Source organism: Apteryx rowi, unplaced genomic scaffold (assembly GCF_003343035.1).
Source record: "Apteryx rowi isolate R43461 unplaced genomic scaffold, aptRow1 scaffold_121, whole genome shotgun sequence".
Taxonomy (NCBI): Eukaryota; Metazoa; Chordata; class Aves; order Apterygiformes; family Apterygidae; genus Apteryx; species Apteryx rowi.
Window position 1 is genome coordinate 847,156 of NW_020447431.1, and position 25,659 is coordinate 872,814.

The 25,659-nt window shown below is 36.3% G+C and overlaps 1 protein-coding gene across 1 annotated transcript in view; it reads right to left on the reverse strand.

The window, feature by feature from the left end:
• Positions 1–973: 973 nt before the first annotated feature.
• COBLL1 (cordon-bleu WH2 repeat protein like 1) overlaps positions 974–25,659 on the reverse strand; it is a 41,071-nt gene continuing 16,385 nt past the window's right edge. The window contains exons 8-14 of the mRNA XM_026091315.1: positions 19,063–19,213; positions 18,383–18,457; positions 11,737–11,995; positions 9,116–9,201; positions 6,185–7,800; positions 4,657–4,839; positions 974–1,588 (exon numbers count right to left, since the gene is read on the reverse strand). Of these exons, the coding sequence (XP_025947100.1) occupies positions 1,502–1,588; positions 4,657–4,839; positions 6,185–7,800; positions 9,116–9,201; positions 11,737–11,995; positions 18,383–18,457; positions 19,063–19,213 (2,457 nt within the window). The 3' untranslated portion in view covers positions 974–1,501. The remainder of the gene's footprint in view (positions 1,589–4,656; positions 4,840–6,184; positions 7,801–9,115; positions 9,202–11,736; positions 11,996–18,382; positions 18,458–19,062; positions 19,214–25,659) is intronic.

Sequence of the window (25,659 nt, forward strand, 5' to 3'; positions counted from 1 at the left end):
TATACATTTATAGGGGACTAAGCTATAGAAGACAAAATGTGAGAGAACAGCAATGTGTGAACAAATGTTCATCAGCTGTATTTATGAATTTTTATTTTCTAGGACATTCTTGGAAGGGTTTCATCATTACGTTAACACTGTTTTACTTGTAATCAATAATCCACTCTGTATTAGAAAAGTAATATAGGCTTTTTCAGATTATTGCACAAAAAACAGGCAGCAAACCATTAATAACCCTTTGAAATGCACAATTATAAATCAGTTTCTGAAACTGAGTTACAGAATGTCTCTATAGTACAAAATAAATATAGTGTTAAGGAATAAAAACTAATACAATTACTTTTATTTAAATCAAGTCCAGCAAGAAAATATTTTAATTTGGCAAAACCCCCCGCACTTGCTGCCTGTATCCACAATCTAGCTATTTCATCATGACTGTGATCACATTTCCACCCCTCTCCCCAAAATGTATTATCTTGACAAGAAATGCAAAACAGATAAAATGTAATGCAAAGCATTTTCTTTTTATGTATGCTCCCATTTTTGTATCTAACGATTAATTTATAAATAGAGGCTCTCAGACACAAGTATGCATTGTAATTCTCTTATTGTGCTGTTTAAAGATTAAAATACTTTACACGAAAAGTCCAAAGCAGTTCATTCTTTAGTCATACTTCCAGTGAAAACTATTTCATTAAGTTATCAAAACTGGAATTTGCATTTTATCAGTAACTGACTATATGCTGATGACTATTTTAAAATATATCTAGTTCATGAAAGATATTGCTTATCTGAATACTAGGTTAATACTATATACAGGTACTCAAAGAGCAGATGAGAAAAGTCATGTAGTGCTACTGTTAAGAAAAGTTTTTAAGTAGTACAAAAATTTCCAATAATTTATGTCCTGATTTTTTTTGTGCTATCAGGAAAAAAATAAGATTAAAAATCAAAATACTTATCCCAACTACTTCAGCTGAAGGAACAAAAACAAATATCCATTTTCTAAGAGAAACAAAAGTATTGAATATAATTAAGATTTTCTACTAATTACAGATTTAACAAAATAATAYGGAGGCAACATTTGGTAGATTTAAATTCATACAATCTGTTAAGGTATTACACAATTACAAAATTACTGGTCTAAAATTCTTACATTTAGAGAAATCTGTATTTTCAGCATACTGCTACATATTGTTCAGTCTTGAAGGCTGAAATCAACAATTTTTGATTCTCATTCCAACACAAGTGAAGCTCATCTGCACCTTCTCTTAAACCTTTTTAGCAGCATTGTCAGCTTTATAAAGAGAAAAAGGCAAAATATTACCATTATTTATATAGTCTAATAATCTTTCCTGGGCAAAAGACCCAGCGTGAAATTCCTATACCGATTGACAAAAATATATTAACATCTACTTGCATTTACAATTTCAATAATTTGTAGTTAGTATTGAGTTGGCCTATGAAGCAGTAGTAAAGTGCAAAACATTTGGTATAATGTCTAGTGATTAGCTTTTGCTTCCGTAGAATACAAATGAGTAAGCCTGGCTCTTCCATTGACAGATATAGTGTTTGATGGAGGACCAACCTGGAGGCAGGGGAAAAAGAAGAAAAAAAAATTACAGGAAATAATATTAACATAACTTTTAAGATTCTTCTCTCTGTAGTATGTTATACAATATTAGTTCATGAAAATATAAATACTATTACTTCAGTTAGCATGTTCTTCTCATCCCAAAGAGCTCTGAGATAATTTCTGAACAAAGTACATATGTTAGGAAGTAGAAACATACAGAATTATTTAAACACATTTATCCTATCTAAAAATTCAACGCATAACTATTCAATAAATGCATAATTTTTCAAGCAGGTCTGGAGATGGACTCAACTAAAAGAAATACTTGAAAAGCTATCACTCTAAACAAACTCTTTTTATTAAGCACTGACTAGAACTGATTTCTAACATAAAATCTTCTAACATTCCTTTATGACATGGAAATGTCTCTTTTACCAAGAGATAACTGTAACTTTTACGACAGATATAAGAACCTGATTTTCAAGAGGGCTGCATAAACCAACAAATCCAAACAGAGTCAGTGGGAGCTGTGGATGTTCTATGGCCATGAGAACCACATAGAACAGCACAGTTTGCTAAGTACAATGAAAATATTCTGAAGAGAAAAATGGTCAAAAAGAAACCTCACTTGACCCGTTTTAGGTTAGTAATTATTGAAGGCCCTATTCAACAAAAAAGATTCCCAACACAAAAGACCACAGATCTTGGCACTGCATACTGACAACTTATTAAGTAAAACAAGGGGAGAAAATAAGGGATTTGGCTAGTGATGCTAGCATTTTTGTCTTTTGTTTTGAATGCTTCCCTCACAGAGGTGAAAGAATGGAGAATACAGTGAGAGGTAAAAAGAGAAGAGACAAGCAAGCACCTGACAGACCTCTTGCACAATTCAAATGGATCAGTTTATTACTCCTTTTGCTGATAGCAGTATGATAGTGAAAGCTATGAGGTGAACACATTTAGAAATCCCTTCCAATACTGGAAATCACTTTTGGGTGCTCACATCCTGTTAACACAAAATGCTTCATTTTTCTGTTTGTTCTAGTACTGTTAGTTCTCAGTGTTAAACACAAAATCAGACAATGTTTTTATTAAATCTGCCACAGGCCAAACCAYTTTTTCCCCAATCACAAACACATGTACTATAGCATATGTGCTTAGGGTAAGAGTGAAAACAGCAGTGTGAAGAATTTTACGTTGGGCAAAACTGCAATGGTATCTTCATTGCATTTGGTTGGTTGGTTGGTTTTTTTAAGCCTGTTTCAAGTTTCAGTGCTGCACAATGCTTTTGTTTATGCTTATGGCATCTTCATTCTAATCAGTTCTCACTAAAATTACAGTCCCCCTCCACCACAGCCTCTGCAAATATTATACTGAGAAAGAAGACCTACCCACAAAGAAGGGAGGGAGAAGGGAGGGGAAAGGGATTTCAGTAATTCTCTTCTTCCCAGTACATTCTTGTACCTAGACTGATAAAAGACTATATAGGTCAAATAAACCTGCTCTGAGATCATCTCTATTAGAAAGTAACAAATAACCACAGACTGAAGTTTTTCCTTCCTTTGTCTAATAGACTTCTTGAATTCTGAAGAGCACTTTGTAAACTTTATTTTTTAAAATAAAATTATAGGCTACTATGACAATAGCCATGCTCATGCATATTTCCCATAGAATCATAAAATAACCAAAGTTCACACATTATGCAAAATAAAGTTCAATATTTTTTGCAGTGCAGTTATGCATTGGGAAAAAACTTTAATAAAAATACATGCAAACAAAAGCCCAGCCAGTATTTCTGATGCAACAGACAGATTTGACCTCTCAGTGACTCTGAACAATACAGCATTTGCTTAATCTTATCCTGTTTTAAAGTTACTTTTGGCTAGTGACAGATAGTTAGAAGCAATACTGCAGTGTATTATGTGTCACTCTTGCTGACTACAGGTCAACAACTCCTTGAGCATGCTTATAACCTCTCTGGGGGGTGGTATCTTCCGGTTCAGTACAGGAAGGATGGCAGGGCTAGATCTCAGAGAGGCTGTTGCACTGCTGCACTGAAACAAAACCTTACACATGTGAAACAGACTGACTAATACCAAAACATACTAAGATCTGAAAGTCCACTGAGAGAGATTTTGACCCAAAAGAATCAAAGGCTTCTGTAAAAAAAACCAAAACCCCCAACAAAACAAAACACACACACACACACACACACACACACACACACACACACACACACGATCACACAGCATTTGTTTTTTCAAGCTGCAGGTGGGAAAGGGAAGAGAAACAAAAAATACTGGATTTCTTTAACTTTCTACAATAAGAATTTTTTCTTCGCTACAGAATGTAAAATACTAATGCTGGGGTTGAGAAAGCTGTGTGAGAGACTATCATTCAACTGCCTGGTTATAAATTTAAAGTAATACAAATTTTTTAAAGTGTGCAATATTCTACCCAATGAAAGTAGTACAGGTGAATTTTAGGAGAAAGGAAAAAGAATTCAAGCAATACTTTTTTACCTAAGGGGGTGGGGGAAGAAAGTATACAAAACCACCTAACCAAACCTGTTGACAAAACATTGAGAAATCTCCTACTAAAGATACCACACAGCAGCAGGAGGCTTCAAATATGTTTAAGAAGAATTAAGGACTTGATACAGTCTAGTAACTAGAAAAAATTCTACCTTCAAAACTTACATTATCTGCCAGCAAAAGGCTGCAGCTGATTCAGGGCTTACTATGATGAAGCTGTTCAGCATGAGGCTAAAACCACACCACTTCAAATCGTATAAGGATGGAAGAGATATTTAATTGATGACTTACAGGTATCAAACACATTTCAGGAAGATTTCCTATTTGATTTGTGTTTGAAAATACAGACATGTGAATCTTTTCATGTGCATTTACTGGGTTACTTTGCAAAATTAAACTCTCTCCCCCACGTCCCTTCCCATTGTTAAGATGCCTCCTTATAGTGCTTTATGCAAAGGCTGACTGCTTTTAATGTCAGGCATTAATCTGGTAAGTTTGAAGGAAGGACTGAGAGTTCATTGTTATGGTGCAATGATGAAAACTCACCCTTTTCAATTTGGCAGCAGCTTCTCCAGAGCGAATTGCAGCCAGCAAGCTCTGGTGGATCTGTTCGGGGTCAGAGCGCTGGAACATCATCGCAGTTTGTCTCTTGGTGACAGAGGGTGGGTGGTCAGTTGAAGCACCTGACTGCACCTGGCTCAACTGCTCACTATTCACACAGCTGCTTTTCTATTAAGAGAGGGAGGGAAGAAAAAAGAAAAAAAAAAGAAGAAAAACCCTTTAATTTGAATTAGCCACAAATGGAAAACTAAATCAACCTGGCAAGAAGTTGCATATCAAACTGTGTTACCATTCTAGTGTTTGCTTCATTCAAGATTTCAGAGATCAGCCACATTTCTACTATAGCTCTGGAAACTGTATATTCCCTACAACACTTAAGATAAACAGATAAACAAATAGGTCAAATATAAGCACATTAGACACCATGCTATAGCATATTTAAATATTCTTTGAGCACTGAAGTAGCCAAACAATTAATTATAACATATTCCCAGACAGAACTACTCATAGCCCCAACATGAGCTAGAATTTTTTTCTACCATTTCTTTCACTATGCTTTCCTCTTAGAATCTAAATTTGACATCCAAACCTTATGCAGGAAAAGCCACCCTGAGAAGTTCAGCAGTGCATCTGAGCCACAAGCAGAGGGAGCACCAAGCATTATAGTATTCTGAATCTACTGAACTGAGATTAGCATCTAACTTCCTTGCCTAAAGAAAGCGAACATTATAAAAATTATGCAATTTGGGACAGTACTGCCTCTTGCCTTCTAAGCTCAGAATCCCATAATACTGCTGATTTGTACAGAACATAAAAGGCAGCCAGCAGACTTAGGCTCATCTATACTTCACAGAATTTGTGGATATGCCAATTTTTCATTGTGAACATACTGTTTATACCAGTTAGAAAGCAACTCTGCCAGAATACCTTAGAACAGTTCTCTGAATGAGAACACTAAATATCTTTTGTTGGTATATCTGCATCTGCACATTTGCAACACTGATACACTAGCTGATTATTACGATTTTTTTTAAAGCTTCTCACTTAGATAATTATGCCAGCAAAATCTTAATACACCCGGTTTAAACTTCCTTATGCCATGATCACTTTGAAGCCAAACTGTTCACATTACTCACAGAATTAAATTTGAGATACAACCAATACACAGAACCATAAAGAACAAATCTTGAGCACTCTGAACATAAAAATAGGTATAAACAATGTTAAATGATTCCATTTAATTTGCTGCTCTTCAAATTATAAGGTTTTAATTATGGCAAGAAATAATTATTTCTAATGTTCTGAATGAGATTGTTTTCACTGTAGTATTTCCTTTTTTATTTTATTTCATTAAGACGTTTTACTACTGCTCAGTACCACAAGATTTTTATGGTATCATACAGCACCTTCTGATAAACAAGCAGTTCAAAGACTCGTCAGAGTAAATCTCTCCTCTGTTGTAAATGAGATCACAGGGGATCAGTGATCAACAAATATTAGAAATAAGGTTTACCTTATCTGTTAGACTAGTTTGTGACCCTCCTGTTATGCTCTGTAAGGAAGGGTTTTTCACTTGAGGCACAGAGGTAGCTGAGGAGAATTCAGCCACAGAAGTTGCAGAGGACAGTTCAACAGGAAATTCCTCTCTCGCTGCCTGGCTAGTGACTGCACGCGTTTTATTGAATGATTGTGACCTTTTGACTGCCGACGAGACAGCAAGAGCAAAAGGGGATGGTCTCGAACTGGAATATGGTTTTGGAACTGCAAAAGTTCTTAGAGTTTTTAAGTTCAACGGTGCTGGTTGACAGGAGGGAAAACTCAAAGGTTTGCTTTTAACAGGAGAGGTGTCGGATTCAGTTTTTTTTTCATGATCATCTTTTTGTTCATCTGCTGGAGGAGAGAAACTACTTGCTTTATGTAAAGGAAAAGYAGTTTGATCTGGTGACAAAATTTTTTTTTCTACGTCTGTATTCTTAGCTTCATTTTGAGTAGAATTGGGAACAGAAATGGTACTTCTGGCAATTGCAGATGTCACATAATGAGCTGAAGCTCTTCGCTGCATTTGCAGAAAAAAAGAACTAGGTTTTGTTGCAGGACTTAATGCAGTTGATTTGTCTTGAGTCTCAGAAGAAGTGTTTGTATTATCCAAGCTTAGCATCAGTGGGATATGCTGTTTGGAAAACTCTGTTTCTGTTTGATTGCTCTCAGGAGTAATCGCAACTTGAGAAGTCACAGCGTGCTCAGAAATGCTGTTCACTCTGTGCAGTGGATCATTTGCTGCTACAGGTTCATTTTGTGAACCAAACTGAAAATGATCCACACTTTTTGGAAGATGAGGCATTTCAGTTTGCATTATGAATTCTTTGGAGTCTTCGTGCTTCAGAGAGTTTTCCAGAGCAGATACCTGTTGATCCTTATAATCTGATGGAATTTCTGATTCCAAGCTTTTCATTATGTCTAAGGATTTTGGAGGCACTATTTTATAAGTAGTCATTCCAATTTTTGGTATGTAATCTCTTGTAATTTCATTAGAGGGCTTAGGTTTAGGTTTTGTGTCCTGTCTATAAAGAGGGTAACCTTTTAAAGGAGAGCCATCTGGAATTTTTGCAGTTGTTTCTGGTGAAGCAACATCATCGCCATTTGTAGAGCTGTGACTTTGATCTTTTATGGGATTTACTTTTTCATGGATAACTTCCCTCCTCTGAAGGTTTAATTCTGTTGAAATTTCTTCATCCTCTCGTACTCCATGCTTCAGTTGGAGACAGGTGTTGTTTTTATCTGTATTGTGTTGATGGGCCAGTCCCCTGAATGACTCACAGTCTTGAGGAACAATCATTTCCTTTAGTGTAGTTCTTCCCAAATTGCTCTCTGATGGAGCTGTCTGAATTGCAACATCCTGAGTTTTTACTGTGTCCAGGCTGTTTTGATTTGACTTCTGATCCTGCATTCCTGGAATCACTTGAGGATAATTCCTATGACTTACATAGATGTCATTTTTACATGCCTGGCAGTTTGATAGTCTGTCAACTTCAAGCTTGTTATTTTCTCTAAAATCTACTGTAGTAATTTCTGTTGTCTGAAGTTCTTTTCCTTCTTCTGTTGTTGCAAGGAGTTTTGTATCATTGTGATCTTCAAGTTAAAGAGAGATTCTGAAATTAGTATGAATACTGAAAAGATTTAACCTTCCCACTTATATCACAAAGCCCAAAATCCAACATATTTAACCACAAGGACTGGTTTCTCACTAGTATTAAATTTTTCTTAACACTTACTTTTAAAATCTATTTAAAGATATACTTTGAATAATATTGCCAAATAATAGTATTCTTACTCAGGTATTCTGCATTAATTAACAGGCTCCTGGTGTCATGCATCTACTTAACAGAAAAACCTGTTCTAGAATCATTTAAAAAGTACTGATGAATTTCAGTTTATTATATTGGCATCAATGACTCAAGCTCAAGGACTATTCAATGCTAAGTAAGCTGTAATTTTTATCTAGTTTCACGCCATTGTGGCTTTTGTTTATAGTTTTAACATAAAATATGTTATTTGTCAGCTATACCTAGCTTATATGCATAACAGAACAACTGGAGAACATACGGACACAAGCAATGTGTCCTACCTCGTGGACTAAACACATGCGATCTTCTCCAAAACACAGGAATATTTGGGTCTCAAATTGTTTGAAATACAGTATTTTTAAAAAATGAACTCTTCAGGAATAATCATGTGGAGTGGCATTTTGCAAAAAATGTCTCTCCCCATTTTAATTATGTTATAAAAATGGCAGTTAAAACCTATTTTAAACGTAAGTTGGACTCATGCAGTATGTTCTTATGATTTACAAACAGAGATATACTGAATACAGAAGATAGACTATGGAAAACTGAATATGAATCTGAAAAATCAATGTCAAAAAAGGAGAAAATAAATCAGTAAGGTCACTAAATTCATGGAAAATTTACGAACCATTGTATCAATAGGATGCTGCTGTTTTCTTCCAAATAAACATGTCACTATTTGTGTTTAAAAATCATGTTTTTCACACAGAAAACTCGTAGCAATTTCATAAGAACATCAGAAGGCCTCTCCCTCTCCGCTGTGGCACGGTGCCCATGTCACACCCCATGGCAGGAGAACCTCCGCATCCAACCACCTTCCCTGTCCTCATCACAGCTCCACCCAGACCTGTCCCCATACTGCCTTAAAACACTGCAATGCAGCTTTGACTACTGCTATAGGAGATAAGGGGGCGGGGGGAGAAGAAAAAGTCAGTTCTTGTTACCCTATCCCACAGGATACATCAGAGCTAGAGAAAATAAAAAGAAAGTAATTTGCTTGTAACGATTCAAGCTGACTGTATTAAACTGTCATTGTTTTCAAAGGAATAGTTCTCTTCAAACGTGTTTTGAAGTATTAAAAATGAGTGGGAACTACTCACCATCATTTTTATTTTGATCCAAAATTCTGAGCTTCCTGTCTTTTTCAAATGCAGCTTGCTCACTGCTTATCTTCGTCTGTAGTCCTCTACAAAGCACAACAGTACATTAAATATGCTGGTATCACTCATTTCAATAAACACAAGAAAAGATGCAAGAGAACTGGCAATATTCTCCAAACACAGATGGACAAAATAGAATCATTCTGCCAAACACTGGAATACTCAGTAGAATAGGGGGGTTATTTATTTATTTATTTAGTGACAGGAAATGCTGCTATGATATTTTATATACCAAAATGACATGCAGCTTCACTCTCTTCTGTATAAGAACATGTTCAGTTTTCCTTTCCCTTCTTTCCCTCCTTTTGTTTACTCATGCACTTTGAACAACCCCCTTGCCAGTAACAGCTCAGTTTCAGTAAAGCCACTAAAGTGATGGTTTATCATTCATATAAGTGTTCTTAGTGTGAAGTCTTCTGACAGCTCTAACATTAAAAATGCATCCTTGATTTTGTCCCTTATACAGAACACAGGAAGTTATCTGAGGCACTGACTGCATATGAAAAAGTGCAATGCAGACTTTTCCAAGTAGTGGAATGAAAAGTTTTCTGTCCATTTCAAGAGAAATCTCGAGAACAACAAAGAAATATGCATAAAATGTTACTTGCATGCTAAATATTTTGCAAATGCATATAATTCCTGTCCTCAAATCATAAGCGACAAAGGAACGGTACTGTTTTTATATATGTATGTATGTATGTATGTATGTATGTAGCTTTTGGGGAAAGATTAAGTACTTGACTTAAAAAAGTAAATGAAAAAGGCCAAAATACTTCAAATGCTTTTTAAAAAAGAATATTAGAACTTCAAACTTAGATCTCCATTTAAGATACTTTTATTTTCTCTAGTTACAAATACCAGCATTATGAAGATTCTAATTTATTTTCCACTCTGAATGTATTAGTTATCAGGAACCAGTGCCTTGAGTTGAAACATCTGCTTGAATCAGCTTAAAATGATAAATCCTTCAACAACATTCCTCTTCATCTTCTTGCAGAGTCTAAAGTGTCCAGTAAACCATTAAACAGGACCATAAGCTCTCACAGCTCTTGTTGAAAAAAAGTTAAAGCTCCATACACTCCATACAGTTGAGAGACTGAACTGTAAGTATTCACAAGCCAAAATGTTTTTAAAATAAAGAAATAAAGTCCAAACCAAACTAAAACCCAAAAGTCACAAAACATAGCATATTATAGAAATCATCATTTTTATTTGAATACTACACATATCCCATGAGCTTGATTAAAAGAAAAATTTCTACAAAGTCACTAGATCTTGTATAGAACAGTCGACTTAGCAAAAGGTTTCCAGAAATAATACGTCAGAGAACTGCGAGTCCTCTTTCTAGAATCACTCTGATATTCCAGGAAAGAAAGGATTTCCCAACTATACGGTTACAGTGCAGTGCATACTACATGATGCTTGGTAGTATTATAAGCCACGAGAGGCTATTACAAGTTAGTGGAGAAAAAAGAAAGAGCTTCTGGGCAATTGGCCAAACTGGCCCAGTAATACAACAGGTCTGATAATTTGAAAGTTCAAGACAAAAATAATATTTGCCTGATCCTCCTCCTCACTCATAGAGCAGACAGACCCAAACAACTGGCACAGTATTTGTCAGGACAGAACACCAAAGATTTCTGCAAAGTGCCAGGTGATCCCAGACTAACTAAAAAGACCCTTGAAATACAAGTCAAAACTCTCTGTACTACCTTGAAAGTTCCTGGCTAATACAGCATTCACAGATTTTTGGCTTCAGTACAATAATTGAAGTAGTTCTTTCAGTTTAAATTGGGAACAGTTGCCAGTTTACTTGCCCCAGGGAACACAGAAATAGTGAATTAGATTAACACAATGGAACTTCTCTGGACAATCAACATCCATTTCAAGCAGGCACTAACTCATGTTGGAGGCCTGCTGAGTCAGGTAGTTTAACAAACATGCTGAAGGGCAAAGGTACAGCATCACCAGAAAGGAAAAAGAGTGGTTAAGGAAACCTATGTGTTTATCCTTTAAAAGGAAGAATTAACTTGATTTCCTGAGAGCAGATGGACAAAGCAGGTCAAGATAACTGGCTAAGATACAGGAAAAAAAAACACAAAACAAAAATTAAAAAACTAGATATGCAAGCAATAGATAACTGTGCCCAGAAGAACTGAGATGGCCCATCTACCTGTTCCCTGCCCACCCCCCCAGTCTAAGAATGAAATTTTAAATTCTCATTTAACTAGTCAGTCCACAGTTTTTCACAGCACATTGCTCTAGTAAATATGCTGGATATTCTAGAGCCAGGTTCAGCTTTCCTGGGGTCAGGCTGTTTTGGTAATAAGGAAAGGGAGACTCAAACCAAATAGCCTGCAGAACACACTGTCATTTTTGTTGAAAAGCTGCATGAATTACTGTGTACAGAAGAGTGCTACAATTGAAACCTTAGCTTATTAAGCTCATTCCTCTCTCACAATTCTCTGTTCTGTGCTCCACAATGAAACAGCACTCTACGTTTTATTTGCCTCCCCCATTCCCTCCCCAATGCTCCTTTCTTTGTCACAAAGCGTACTTACTTGCCATCTGTGCTAATATTTTCTTGTTTTTCTTCCTTGAGGTTTTGTGAGTTGTCTACAGAAACACTGCCAGGAACTGGAGCTGATGAAGCAGGATCATTTTTCTCAGTTTCCAAAGGTACCTCAGTAGAGCTTAGGGCTGCAGTAACCTCTCCTGTCCTGAGAGAGGTTTCTCTACTTCCAGTTTCTGCTCTCTGCTGCACACTCATCTCTTCGTTTTCATCAATTTCTTCCAGACTGTATTCAGAGCTCCTTCCAGCTACACTCACAGAATGCAAGAAAGAAAAAAAACAAAAAACAAAAAAACCACAAATACCAGTTCAGGGTGTAGATACAAAGAGACTGCAAAATCGGCCTAAATAGTTTAAAGAAGGAAAAATAAATAGAGTTCTCTTCATAATTCAGGCAAAAAAAGGACTCGTTCAGAGTTCTTTATTTTCTAGTCCTTTCCATTTCTTTCTCTTTACACAAGAGAATATGCTCATCCCCATGCTACTGTCCATCTGTTTCTGTATCTGTAACTACTGGAAACATTTTTCCTTTGCTTATCCAAGTACTGGATTAATATAGATTAAAATATATTTAATAATATCAGAATCCCAAATTTCACAGCAGTAGGCAGAATTTATTTTACCCAGATTTCTTGCTACTTTCATTAAATCTCCAATCAGGTTTAAAATATATGGTTCATTTAGATCAGAATTAATATGTTAAAGAACTAAAGAATAAATTAAATCTCAGCTTTGCCAGTGTTTTGAATAAGTATGCTCACCACTACCAAAATTTTGCCTTAATTATCTTGACTGTATTAAAAGATGGTTAGAAGTGTCTTGTCCACTGCTCTGTGTTACAGTAGAATTCCACAAAAAAGCATGGAACAGCATTAATCCATGACAATAACAAACTTTGCAGCTAAAGCATAGTTAAACTAAAAGATTTAGTTACTAGTTTAGGATATACATAAGTCAGCATACCTAAAGTTAGACTAATCAATCTACTTATTTTGATTTCCAGAGGGACTAACTGTCCCTGGCTTTACTTTCCTGCCAGGCATCTTCCTACAACAAGATGTTGATTCACATTTTTCAAATATTAATAAGTAGGCCGCACAATTAACCTCTTGGCTTTGCAACTTGTGTTCTATAACACAAGGAAAATAACACTATACATCTCTACAGTGCAATATGGTACCATGTAAAGCTACTGGAAGCAACGTTAGCCTTATAAGCAGTGTACTCTGCCTGACTTGAACAAGGTATTCCTGTGCAGCTTTGCATGCACCAGCCCTGCACGAGGCAGTTAGGTTTCAGACTCTTGTGGAAAAGTTGCATCAGTAAACTTCTAGGTGTAAACCTACCCTAAATAAAAGCTAAGGATGATAACAAAATACTGGCTTGAAGTAAACAATGCTAGAAAGTAGCAGACTGCAGAGTATGTGTTTCTTTCAAGAAAAGCCTTAAATAGACTTTTTCTACAAACTGGTATCCTACAGTGCATCCASTACTTTTAGGGAAGCACACAGTGTTATAGAAACATAAGATGGAACTGTATAAGACCTGGAGGAAATCTATATTCAGAACAGAAACTTTGCTCTTTCTAATAAGGTCATTAGCTAAGACTTCAGTAATATCAAAGTTACTCATTCACAGTAACAGAGCAATTATGAAAGCCAGAGTCAATAGTTCTATGTAATTTTTTGTCTTGCCCTCTTGTAATAATGCTTTGCAGCTGTGCATTAAGCAATGTGGTCAACACCTGTCATAGGTCTGAATGCAGAGGTGATTTGGATCCCCTGTGGTGCAGATTAGCTTCTGCCACGTGACCTAAGCACATGTGTGCACACACATGCCATGCTGGTATTAAAGGGACTCCCTAGGCCCTTACTGACAGTAACTTTTTTCTTTCTTTCTTTTCTTAACTCTTTCATCTCCATCTATGCTAAATTCATGTATGCAGCCTACTATTTTGGGAGACAATTTTAGTGGTAGCAGTATGCTTTTATGTGTACATAAATATATATGTCACAAGACGAAAAACAAAGTGTGACAGAACATGGGCAAATATCAGATCTGCTGAGACTGTTCCACAACCTATAACCAGCTCACAAGCACACTGTCTCCTGCACAGGTGAGAAACACTATGCTTGAAAAAGCCGACTCGCAGAATCTTCATCCCAGAGCTTGAGGTTAGCTCCTAGATGCTATGGGCCCGAGCCACTGACAGCCATGGGAACAAAGACCGAGACCTTCAGTTTAACTTAGTATGCTATGGAAACCTGAATTACACAACAAAACACAGCCAGTATTTCTAACAAGACAAATGGAAACATTCTGGAGTTGCTATGGCTTTGTGCCCAGGCACTGCTGTCGTCTCTGCTGCTTTTCCTCTGGAGAAGTATAACAAAGGCTAAGTTATATCTATATTGATGGGATGGAAACAGTCAGCCTGGTTTGGTAAAAAGACATTGATGACATTGTCACTACATGAAAGTCTCTCCTTCACTGTGCTAGGAACAGTTCCAAGCTTTGGACTGGACTAATCTGAACCGCAAATATATGATTCCAACCAAAAAGAAACTCACACTGTCTACAAAGCGCTATCTGTTAGCGTATTGGACTTGCCTGAGGTTAGTTTCAGCTGGTGGTTTTTTATCTGTTACTGGACTGCCATGGCTGCAGCAGCATAAAGCCTGAATTTGATCCAAAACAAAGCAAAACAACAACAGCTACAAAAAAACCAACCATTCTTCATTTACACCATGCAGTTAACTTGCCAGAGGAATGGTTCAAATTTTATGACTTGTTTCCGGACCCTCACTTTAGAAGTTTTATACACAACATACCACTAGGAAGTATTTATGGCAACACTGGCTATGTACTGTACCCATACTGCTTCCTTACTTTGTGTTTAAGTACATATACATACATGCACCATACATATGAAACTATTTTTTTTTCTAGTCAGGTGATCAGTCTCAGATAACCAACAAAGCATATATTTTGCATTTTTGTCTGCATTTAATTTAATGCCTGATCTTCTCAGGGAATAAGGTTTAAATAGCCCTAAAAGAGTAGTGTTAAAATCTATTACCTGATATACCAACTAAAAGTCTCACTTGAGTCAATAAGAATACTCTTTACCCAACAGATAATAGGCTCATCCTGCTTTGTGAGCCATTATGCTTGTAAATACTGAAACCAGAAAGACTGACTACATCATGTAAATCTCTCAGTGCCTTTGCTCTTGACTCCTTCAAAAAGTTCTTAAGAGATACTGTAACTAAGATTATAGCAAGAGATTTATTTAACAGAAAACTATTTAAAAATCTGTAGGTTTTTTTTTTTTTTTTTTAACCATTTCACCCTCTCCCACAGAAAAAAGACTAAGCATTAATTCAGCTTAGGGAAGGGGAACACAAATCATAATTGAGAAAAAAATGTTGTTTACGATCCAAAATGTTCAAATTAGTTCTCTTTTAAGAGTTTATTCTAGTAAATGTATGCCTTCAAACCACTTCTGTCACAGTCTGTCTTACAGCATGGAAAAACAGTTGAAAACGCCATTTTACAACAGAAGCGTTGCCTATCGCAAATTATATAGCATAATTCTACTAAATGTGGATGCGTCTATTAGCAATGCACTACTCAGATACTAAATAAAATTTCTTGAACATCTGTAATGGTTCATTATAGGGCAGAAGAAAATACTATATTTTGCAACTTGATATTATTTACTTATTTAATAAAGTAGCAATGCCTAGAAGAACTACTTTGTGAATGCCAGTCACAACGGAACAAAAATTCACAAGACTTCCACAAGAGTGATACTCAAAGCAGTATTAAACCAAATAGAAGGAAATACTGAGTTTATGTAAAGATAAAATTATGTCCAATTTAGCAATTAAAGAGAGTGCAAACTATTCCATGTTATATATTTAAAAAAATGCCCAAATTTGATGCATAATTTTCAGAATAGGGATAGGACAAGAGTAGTACAACTGATTTTGCTGCAGGTGAATAGTGTGTCTCACAGCACGATGGGCTTTCCTAAAAAGACCTTTTATAAAAAGGCCACAGAACAGCCACCAGAGAGCAGTAGCAGCCCATGAGAAAAAAAAATGGCAATGAAGCTGTGCTGTGACTTTGTCTTTACATTTAGAAAAATGCATTGCAATGAATCTTCAGCAAAGGATATGGCATGAAGACATCACAAGCAGGACTAGAGAATAAATACTGCCACTGACTGAGAAAGTAAATCCCAGGGCTCAACACAGGCTGTTCTAATTTCAGTAAAGATGATTCCATTTCTTTCCATTACAGCTTAAATTAAAATATTTAACTACAAAAATCAAGTACCTCAAGCAGAGCTTCCTAAACCTATGTAAAGAACAAACAAGCCATTCTATGAAGTTCATGGCTGTTTATCTGTGCAGCACTCGGACACAACAGTGATAGCATTCACACACTACAGCAATGGGAAATGCAGAAATTGTAACACAGATCTACAATCTTAACATGAAAACAAAGTTCAAGAAAACAAAAAAAGCTTGATATTAAATCACAGCATGATAAATTTGCTCATCTTAGACCCATCACCTGTAGATAAAAACATTTTTAATGCAGAAAATTAAATACTAATAAACATTCTTAAGAATGATTCACTTAGAACAGTATTAGAAGTGACTACCCTCCTTCATCTGCTACAACAACTAGGAAAAGAAAAGGTTATGTGTTTACTTTTAACTATCAAGCCAAAACATTATAAAGAAATATACTACAACCAATATTTAGATCATATTTCAGGTGCATCAAGATGTTAGCGTTACAAGTAAAGATAGTTTCATCACTCCGTTGCTGGAGAGAATTTTGGTCATGGCTGGCAAACTCAAAGCTATGATAGGCACATGCTGGAACTGTGGCTTTGATAATATCAAAGTAGTACTTCAGGAATAAGGTTTGTTAGTTGCCATGATTTGCAGATTAAAGAATATAAACATTAGAATGACAACAAAGGAATAGCCAAGATTTTCAAAACAGATCAGTTATTTCCAAAGGGAATTCAAAGAGTTTGGTAAACTGAGTCTCCATTATCACTACATGACATTCATGTTTTTAACTACAGCTTACAATTTCTTTACAATCTCTCTCATAGGATACTTTAAGTGTGCCTTCAAGACTAACTCAGATTTTTGTACACAGATTTTGAACATGGCCCTCGCCTGTTTACCGCATCTCTTGCCAGAGGCTCTGAACCCAAACAGGAGACAGAGGAAGAGAATGCACATTTGAACATCAGCCACTACTCTCTAGCAAGGTAATTCAAACCTCCAATGAAACTGAGTCCATGTTAATATGTTAGATACTGCATCTGTGGTTATTTGTCTGCACAGTCTAGCATATGTTTTACAAGGTTCTAAATATATTTTCATTGTGTATATTACTGGTTCCAACATAAGTTAAAGGAACATACATATATGTAACAGGTCTGCAACCATACTTCCTTACATTTTCAACCTCAACTACATAGTATTTGTACTTTGTATTTATTAAGTTAGATATTTTTATTCTTCCAGAGACTTTTCCTGCTAAAATTTCTATCAAAGATCTTCTCTGACAATTTATATAAACAGCCCTAAACACAAACTGCACCCAAATGCAGTGATTACTGATCTTTTTTTTCCCCCCTTTACCAGAGACCTAAGATGGCAGATGACTCTTGCTACTCTTGTTGTGTTTTGTGTTTTACCACTCCAACCAGTTTGACTGGCACCCCCAAGAAACTAGCTGGAAAACTACTCAAGAGTTCCTGTCAACTAGTGAGAAACTTGAGTGCTTAGCCTCACATACTGCTTGTGGCACTCCACATGCTTAGTGTTTATATACTTCATCCTTGCCAAAATACTTAGAGGAGTGGTTTTTCCAGACTGCGCTGACACTGATTATTCTAAAAGCATTTGCAAATTTTAGAAGGCTCTTAGAAGCTTTGACTTGATTCTTGTATCTGAACCGTACCGTAAGATGCTTACAAACAGCCATATAGAACTTAAAAAAAAAAAAAAAAAAAAAAAAAAAAAAAAAAAAAAAAAAAAAAAAAGTTATTCAGCAGCTAAGTAACTGTATTTTATTTTAAACAGCTATACTTTTATATATCACAATTTATTTCTTTAGCACCCAACAAAAGTACAACTATTTATGGGTACAGTTTATATTTACAACTCATGTTTTCAAAGGCTGTTCAAGATGGAAATGCAGGTCAGGGGCTGACAAGGGGGGGTTCTGAAAACAAGCCTGGACTTCAGCTTTTGAATGGCTTGTTAGGGGGTATACAAAAATCACTGAAGTAGAATTCTAGCCTGTTCATGACTAGTTTGTGGGGGAAGAGGGAAAACAGGAATAATGTTTAGTTTCCTAAAATGTAAAGCAGAGAAACCAATACAAAATATATGTACATCTTCCTGAATATGGTAATGGTAAAATATCTTTATTTTAAAGAGCCATATTCTGTACTTGAATGGGAAAATTAATAGATCTGAGGCCTTGTAATAATCCTGTACTTAAGACACATGTGTAGTATAGAAATTTATTGCTATGAATTATAATAGCTTACTGTAAAATAGATTTGACCAATGCATTTGGAAAAAACTAACCTGTTTCAGACTGTATTTCAGTGGCTTTTTCTTCCACAGTACCCTTAGCAGGGGTTAATTCTGTTGACGCTGTTACTGCAACAAGTCAAATAAACCTTTTTATTAAAAGTATTGCCTCTCAATTTTTGCACCAACAAAAGCTCTAGACAAAATGTTAAATTGTGATCTTAAAGACTGGTGAGTTCTTCAAGAAATGCACCTTCTCTTAAGCAATCAATTGTCACAATTCCCAAATATTTTTAATCTCAACTCTTAGGTACTTTTGAACCTAAGAAAATTGAATTTTTAGAACAAACAGAAGAATTATAAAACAACAATACAAACCTCTTTCCCTAAAATTCTTCTTCTCAATCCATTTTCTATTAATTCCTCCCTGTTCCAGAGAAGCTAATCTTCTCCTCTGTCCACCCCCAACTTGTCCATTTGATTAATACAGACACAATTGCTATAGGTAATCTAACTATAATTAATTTGAAGTTTTCTGCTCAGTGTGCCCTAAAGCTTGCCTTCACACTACATCAGCCAATCTAATAAAATAATATTATTGCTCCTTACAATATGAAGATGTTTGGCACTCATATTTTTTAAGTTTTTATCTCATAAGGTGGTATTTCTTTAATGTTTAGCCAAATTACCATACTTTTCGTTTGCCTTGTAATTAAGCAGTATAAAAAGATTACCAGTCTCATTAATGCTTTCACTTTGATCTTCTGGCATTTTCGAGGGTGGTGAGGGTGCTTTGCGCTTCATCCTTCGTAAAGAGGAGTTCACAGAAGCTGTGTCACTGAGCGGCAGAGAGCCCTTTCTTACTACTCCTAGTCCTGGAGGGGCCTAAGAAGGCAGATGGGGAGGGAGAAGATTATTAGCAATCAAAGAAAAACAGCAAAATAACTCCAGTAATTACTCTCCAAAAGTATTTGTAATATACATTTGGGAAAATGAAAATCTATGCCTATTACCAAAATTACTATGTTACTGATCTTAAATTCTAAGTTTTCTCAAAAAAGATTTTTTAGAGTAATAGACTATATTCACAGAAGTACAGGATACAGCAGGAAAAGAGAATTAATTGTCACTATATAGTATAAAAAGAGAATTTGAATTCTTTTGTGCCTTAAGGCCATTTCAAAAAACCCAAATACCAGCTAGTCCAAAAACTAGCTAAAATCGCTGTGGAAAGAAGCTCCAGCTGCACCTGACTGATATGACATGACACACACTTCCTTTTCCATTCCCCCAAAAGCAGTCCTAACCAGGCTGTACATGTAATTATTAGGAATTTATTTCTCTACCTGAAATACTAGGCCTTTTATAGCAATTTTTCTAATGCCATCTTTCAAAACTTCTTTTGGAAAGTACAACTGTCTTATAATTTACTAAAGTTTCTGATCTTAAAACTGTAATAATGACCTCATTATTGTATCAAAAGAGAGAAATGTTTTTTTCGTAATGCACAGATAATCAAAAGCATTAAAAAAGGGACATAGTCTTCCTTATAGGACCTCTGATAAGGACTTCTTAGTTCATATGATACAGCAGTCCAATTGCATTTTAAATTGTTTGAATTTAAAGAATATGTTCTGTGTCTCAAAAAGACAGTGGCTGTAAATTTGCCTGCCATTCTTACAGCAGTTTGCCTCATGCTGAAGAAACCTCTTATTTTCACATCTATTAAATGATTACTTTCAGGATCCAGCAATAGAGAAATATGTTTCAGCACTGGTCACAGCTGCCTATTTCTGTAGTAATTTTGATCCCTATCACTTGTCTACTCAACAGTATAATAAAATCCAGGAGTGACATTCGTTTCTTGCAAGAAGAACCCACACAGCAACTGCATGTGGGGAACATCCTCAAAGAACTTCTCTTCATGCTTTAATTAACAAGCCCGCTTCACAAAGCGGAATATGGAGGAGCAAAGATGGCATAAATACACTTAAAAATCTTTCTTTCTTTCAAAAACCGCCCTGAGGACAGATTTCCTGACCTTGGCAATATCCATGGAAGAGACACTTTTTATTTATCAAGCTACCACTCAACAACAAATATACATCTTACAGTAAGGGGACATTTTAAAAAAAGGCTAGAGTATTTGGTTCTACATAATCAAAATTATAAAGAAAATTACAAGAGAAAAAGATATTGGCACAAGTTGTCTGTGAAGCAGTCTGACAGCTCCTGTTACGTCTCAACAGAGTATCTGAATGAATGAACTGCAGCAGTGAAAACTACCCTCTGAGCTACCCTGGGGATAGTCAGTCATCTGCTTTGTTATATCCCACCTGGGCGTCAGTCAGGGCTGACAGATCCCTTCGGTACTTTCCTGCACTGTAAGGAGCAGCACTGTCCAAACATGTTCACAGAATTCCTCTACCAATGACTTTAATGCCAAAGCAAGCAACTCAAACCCTTTAAAGCAAAGCAAGGCTCTGAATAACAGGACGAAAGACTAAGTCTAGGTGAAATATTCTTTCAAGAAAAGTAGACGATATAAACCTAGCACTCCACTCCTAATTAAAAATACTTGCAAGTTCTAATAGTTCTTAACAAGTCAGATTCTAGATTAAAACTTCACACAAGAAAATCACTTTACACTTTTTTATAGTTTCTCATTCACAGTTCCTAAGAAGTTCTACAAAAAAAAAAAAAATTTAACAATATTCAGCATCCGAGTTTGCAGGGGAAGGGGTGTCAAAGATGATATTATTTCCCCAAATCAGGCATTTTTTTGACTGTTAAATCATTTTCCTTCTTGATATTGGGCAGTTGTATTTCTCTCCTTTTGGGTAGCTGCTGTACAGGCTGTAGCCCCTCCACTCTTCACAGAGACACTGCTGCGCCGTTCAGAGGTCTGCACCCTCATCTGCTTTGCACAGATTCCCCAAGCTGACTTGCCTGGCACAGAGTTCTGCACATACTCGCTCGGCTAAACAGATGACACCAGAGTTCCCTTCATGCACAGAAAAAAAGTATGTGTGGGGGGGAAATAATGTTCTCAGCATAAGAGCACAAATGCTACTACAAGATTTTAATAAGCCTTTCTACTGCCCTTTGCATCCAAAGAAACAAACGATTTGCAAAAAGAGATTTCAAGCAAGTACTAAATGTTCCAGTTAAGGTTCAAGTGTTGAACAGATTTTCTCAGGAATTATTCAGCATATGAATATTAAGAGCTTTCAAATCTTAACAAAGGTTGTAATATGAAAATAGTACTTTAAACAGATGGAAAAAAATAATATTATTAACACGTATCTGACAAAGTTTTGGAATATACCTCTGGGTGTTCATGTGTCACACCAACTGCCAATGATACCAGTGCTTTATCAGTTGCACTTAAATTAAAGTTCATGTTAGAATCGCTGAAGTAATTAACTGTGCTTGTGCAGAAACACCAGTGAACACTTGTCCAAACTTCCCTAATGTATACAGGAGCTCCATTTTTAACACTGCACACCTTCCTCATCCTGGAACAAACAAGAGTGGATTATGAGGCTTTTTAGCCTCAAACATGTACAGACAAATTTGGCACCGAATCCCACACCATTCCAAGCAGACACCAACAGAGGCCAGCGCTTCCCAACTTCCAGCCTCTCTGAGCAATGGCAGACATGGTGCCTGACCCCCTTCTCATCTCAAAAAGCAGAGAAAGGTAATTAAGACACTGTAATTTTGCAGCTGGAACGGAAGAGAAAACCATGAGTGTTTGGGAAGGAGCATAGTAGAGCATTTCACTGTGMTGGAAAGCATGCCTCACACCAAGTGTCATTATATACACATTTTCATATCAAGAGTACCTCTTTTCCTCCACAGATATCCTGGCTTAACAAAAGCTACACAGGGGAACAGGATAACAAAGCATATTGCTAACCATACTGCTAGTATTTTTTTTCTTCCCTTTACACCATACAGGGAAAGAAGCATGCAGACAAATGTATACCCAAGGAATAACAGGAAAAAAAATACAGTGCTTAATGAACTAAATTTTTATTACATGACTTAAGCTTCTTACCTAAACTACTAGGAAGAAAGCAATATAGCTTTGACCTATCGGAAAGAAAGGACATACAGAATACATTTGGAGAACCTCAACAGGTAGTCTTCTGTCCAAACACCTGATACTAGTATAATCTTCAATGATTTCTGTACATAAACCATGGTACAGAAGTAAATACAAAAAAAGGGGGCAAGGCTATGCATTTGGTATATATGAAAAGTGGATACATGCTATGTCCACAAGCCAATTTTGAATCATATCAGAAACATATCAGAGTATCTTCATGAAAGCTTCAGCAAGAGAAAACAAATAGTCCTGAGCATTGTTTTCTCACAAATGACCCTGGTTCTATTCAAGATCTCCCTGAGATTCATCACAGGGCCTGCTGCGACATTGCTCAACTTCTCCTTTAAAGGCCTAACCATCACATTTCAGGCAACTGAGCTTCTGGTGTAACCTCTGAAGTATGGAATTCATCCCTCCCAGAAATCTTAATGAAGCTATTCCATGACTGTGGCTAATAAATCTTTTCAGAACCACTTAATGGCCCAGTTGCTTCCTACCCCTCCCCCATTTCTCATCTGCTCCTTCCCTTTCTTTTCTGAGGAACAGACTGGAGATTTCAATTTCTTTAAGAGATAGGCTTGAGTAAATAAAAGTGAACTATATTTCTACAGTTGAGAAGTCCTATCCATCATTTTGAACAGTAAATGTTTTGGCTAAAAATCTCCATTTAATTGTTCCTACCCAAGCATAGTTTATGTATGCTCCTTCACAGTAACTGAAAACAGTGCAAGGAAACAGACATTCATTAAAAAGAAATAAAGATATCACAGTCTAGTTTTTATAAATAAAGCATTAGGAAGAAAACTAGCAACTGCATTTGGGGCATAATCAAAGGCTTTTCATTTAAAGAAATGTTATTACTAGAAAACTGCATCCACTTTTATGAAAACTGAAGATACACACACTACATTATACAACGGCACTTTCCATAAACCCTTGAGAGCCCTCTTTATTTGCAAGTGTATTTAAACTTGCTAGGTCTAAACATACTTCTGGCAAGAGCCATCTCACTCAAAATTAGAACTGACACAAGCAGTGAGGGATTTCAGTATTAGACTAACATGCTTGTTTCCAGCCTAATGTAACACAGAAATTTGCTGTGCTTAAATTAAATATTTAAGAAGTACTAGTCATCCTGTCTTATAAAGGATGGACAAATCATGCTACATAATAACTTGTAAGAGATAACCTTTCATCCCTCACACTAATTTCTTACCTAAAAATAACATATCATCTTCAAAAACTAATTCTATAATTGCTCTGAAATTCAGGGGAAAAAAAATTCAGCCTTCATACCAGAATGTAATTGTTCAGATACAGAAAAAAATGTTTCTTTTTCAAGGGAAAAGAAGAGGGGAAGCTGTAGGAGGTAAACATTAAAACCCTTTTTATACTGTGAGAAACTGGAACTACAATACACTGTGAATGTAAAGAAAAGCAACACAGAACACTGTTCCCTTAAAGTTGGCTCATTTCACTGTTGTCTGTTGTTACTACTTTGGCATGGCCAAATGCCTGTTGCTATCTAAACCAGGAAAACAGTTTATCTAGGCAAAACTGACATTTCACTTTGTCTTCCTTGTGGATGCTACGAAAAAGATTTGTCCGTAATAAGGCACACGCAGAAGGTCACCCTGGTCCATAAAAGAAATTCAGCATGCAGCCAGTTTGCCAATAAACTGAAGGGCAAGCAGCTTCTGAACTTCAGCGTTCTTAAAAGCAGTATGATTTGCAAGGAAATGTCTTCAGTAAAACAGAAGCAGATAAAAAGTAACTCTTAATAAAATAATTATATCCTAGTTTTGTAAGTTAACATGATGGGACCTGACAATAAGAATGAAACTACCAGACATGCTAAACAGCCTAGCAAACACACTGATCAGCCCAGTGAGTAATCTAAATCAGACTTTAAATCGTAGAAACAGGAGGCACATTTTCARCAGTGGGGAATATAAGAGGCCAAATTCTTGTCTCAACTGCAGTGAAATAATTATAGTGTAGAATGATCATGGGACTTGCTGTATTACTGAGAACTGACTCAGAATAGAAGAGCATAATTTGGTCACTTAGAGTTGATGAAACACTGATGCATACGATACAGATGAAGAAATGCTGTGCAGCCATCAGAAATGCTATGCAATCATCACAACTGACTTTATTCTTAGATGCTTGTATGTCTCATTTCAAATTCTGCACTTAGGATTTTAGTTCTTAGGATAAAGACTGATTCTTACAGTCTATATTAAATAGCRCCCCAATATAAAGTTGAAAATCCTCTACATGCTATTTTTATTTGAATAAAATTATTTTACATTGTCTCTCACCTAACACCTTATGTTTTTAAAGGAACTGTTCTTTATTTTAGAGTTAAGTGAAACCAGAACTCTCACTAGTTAGAGGTACCTTTTTGTTTATTTTAGAGTGGAAGCTGCAAGAAACAAGCTTCCAGTCTTCCCCTTGCCAGCATTACTCAAAGTAGTGCTCAATCTCACAACAAAAACAACTATCTGTTGATGATGAAGTCTTGTTATATTTTTTGTGTTCTCCTAATTATGCACATAGTTTTGAACACCAAGAGTTTGGTTCACCCATGTGAAATAAAAAAGTCTAGGTTGGATGGGATCTCTGGAGATAATTTGGTCCAACCTTCTGTTGAAAGTAAGGCCTTAGACTGGGTTATTCCAGGAGCCTGTCAAGGCACATCTTAAGTATTTCCAGCGAGGACRCTTCCACACTTCTCTGGGCAACCTATTCCAATGTTCTGCTGTTCTCACAGTGATGGTTTTTCTTCTTATATCTAAATGGAATTTCCCCTGAAACAACTAGTGCCTGTTGGCCCTTGTCCTGTCACCATGCATCCTTGTGAAGAGAGTACCACCACCTTCCCTATAATACTTTTAGCTATTAGAAGACTGATTAGATCCCATTTGAGCCTTCTGGTCAGTAGGCCAAAAAAAAGCCGATTCCTTCAACCTTTCTTCATACGTCAAGTCCTCCAACCTTGTAAACATCATAGCGGCCCTCCACCAGAACCCTGCCAGTTTTTCAATGTCCTTCAACTGCAGTGACCAAAACCGGACACAGTAATCCAAAGGAGGCCTAAAAATGTATTGAGTACAGTGAAATCAAGGTGGATCAAATTGATCTGCTCTTGCTGACGCAGCCTAGGACACTATTCGCTTTCTGCTGCCAGGGCATGCTGCTGGCTCACATTCAG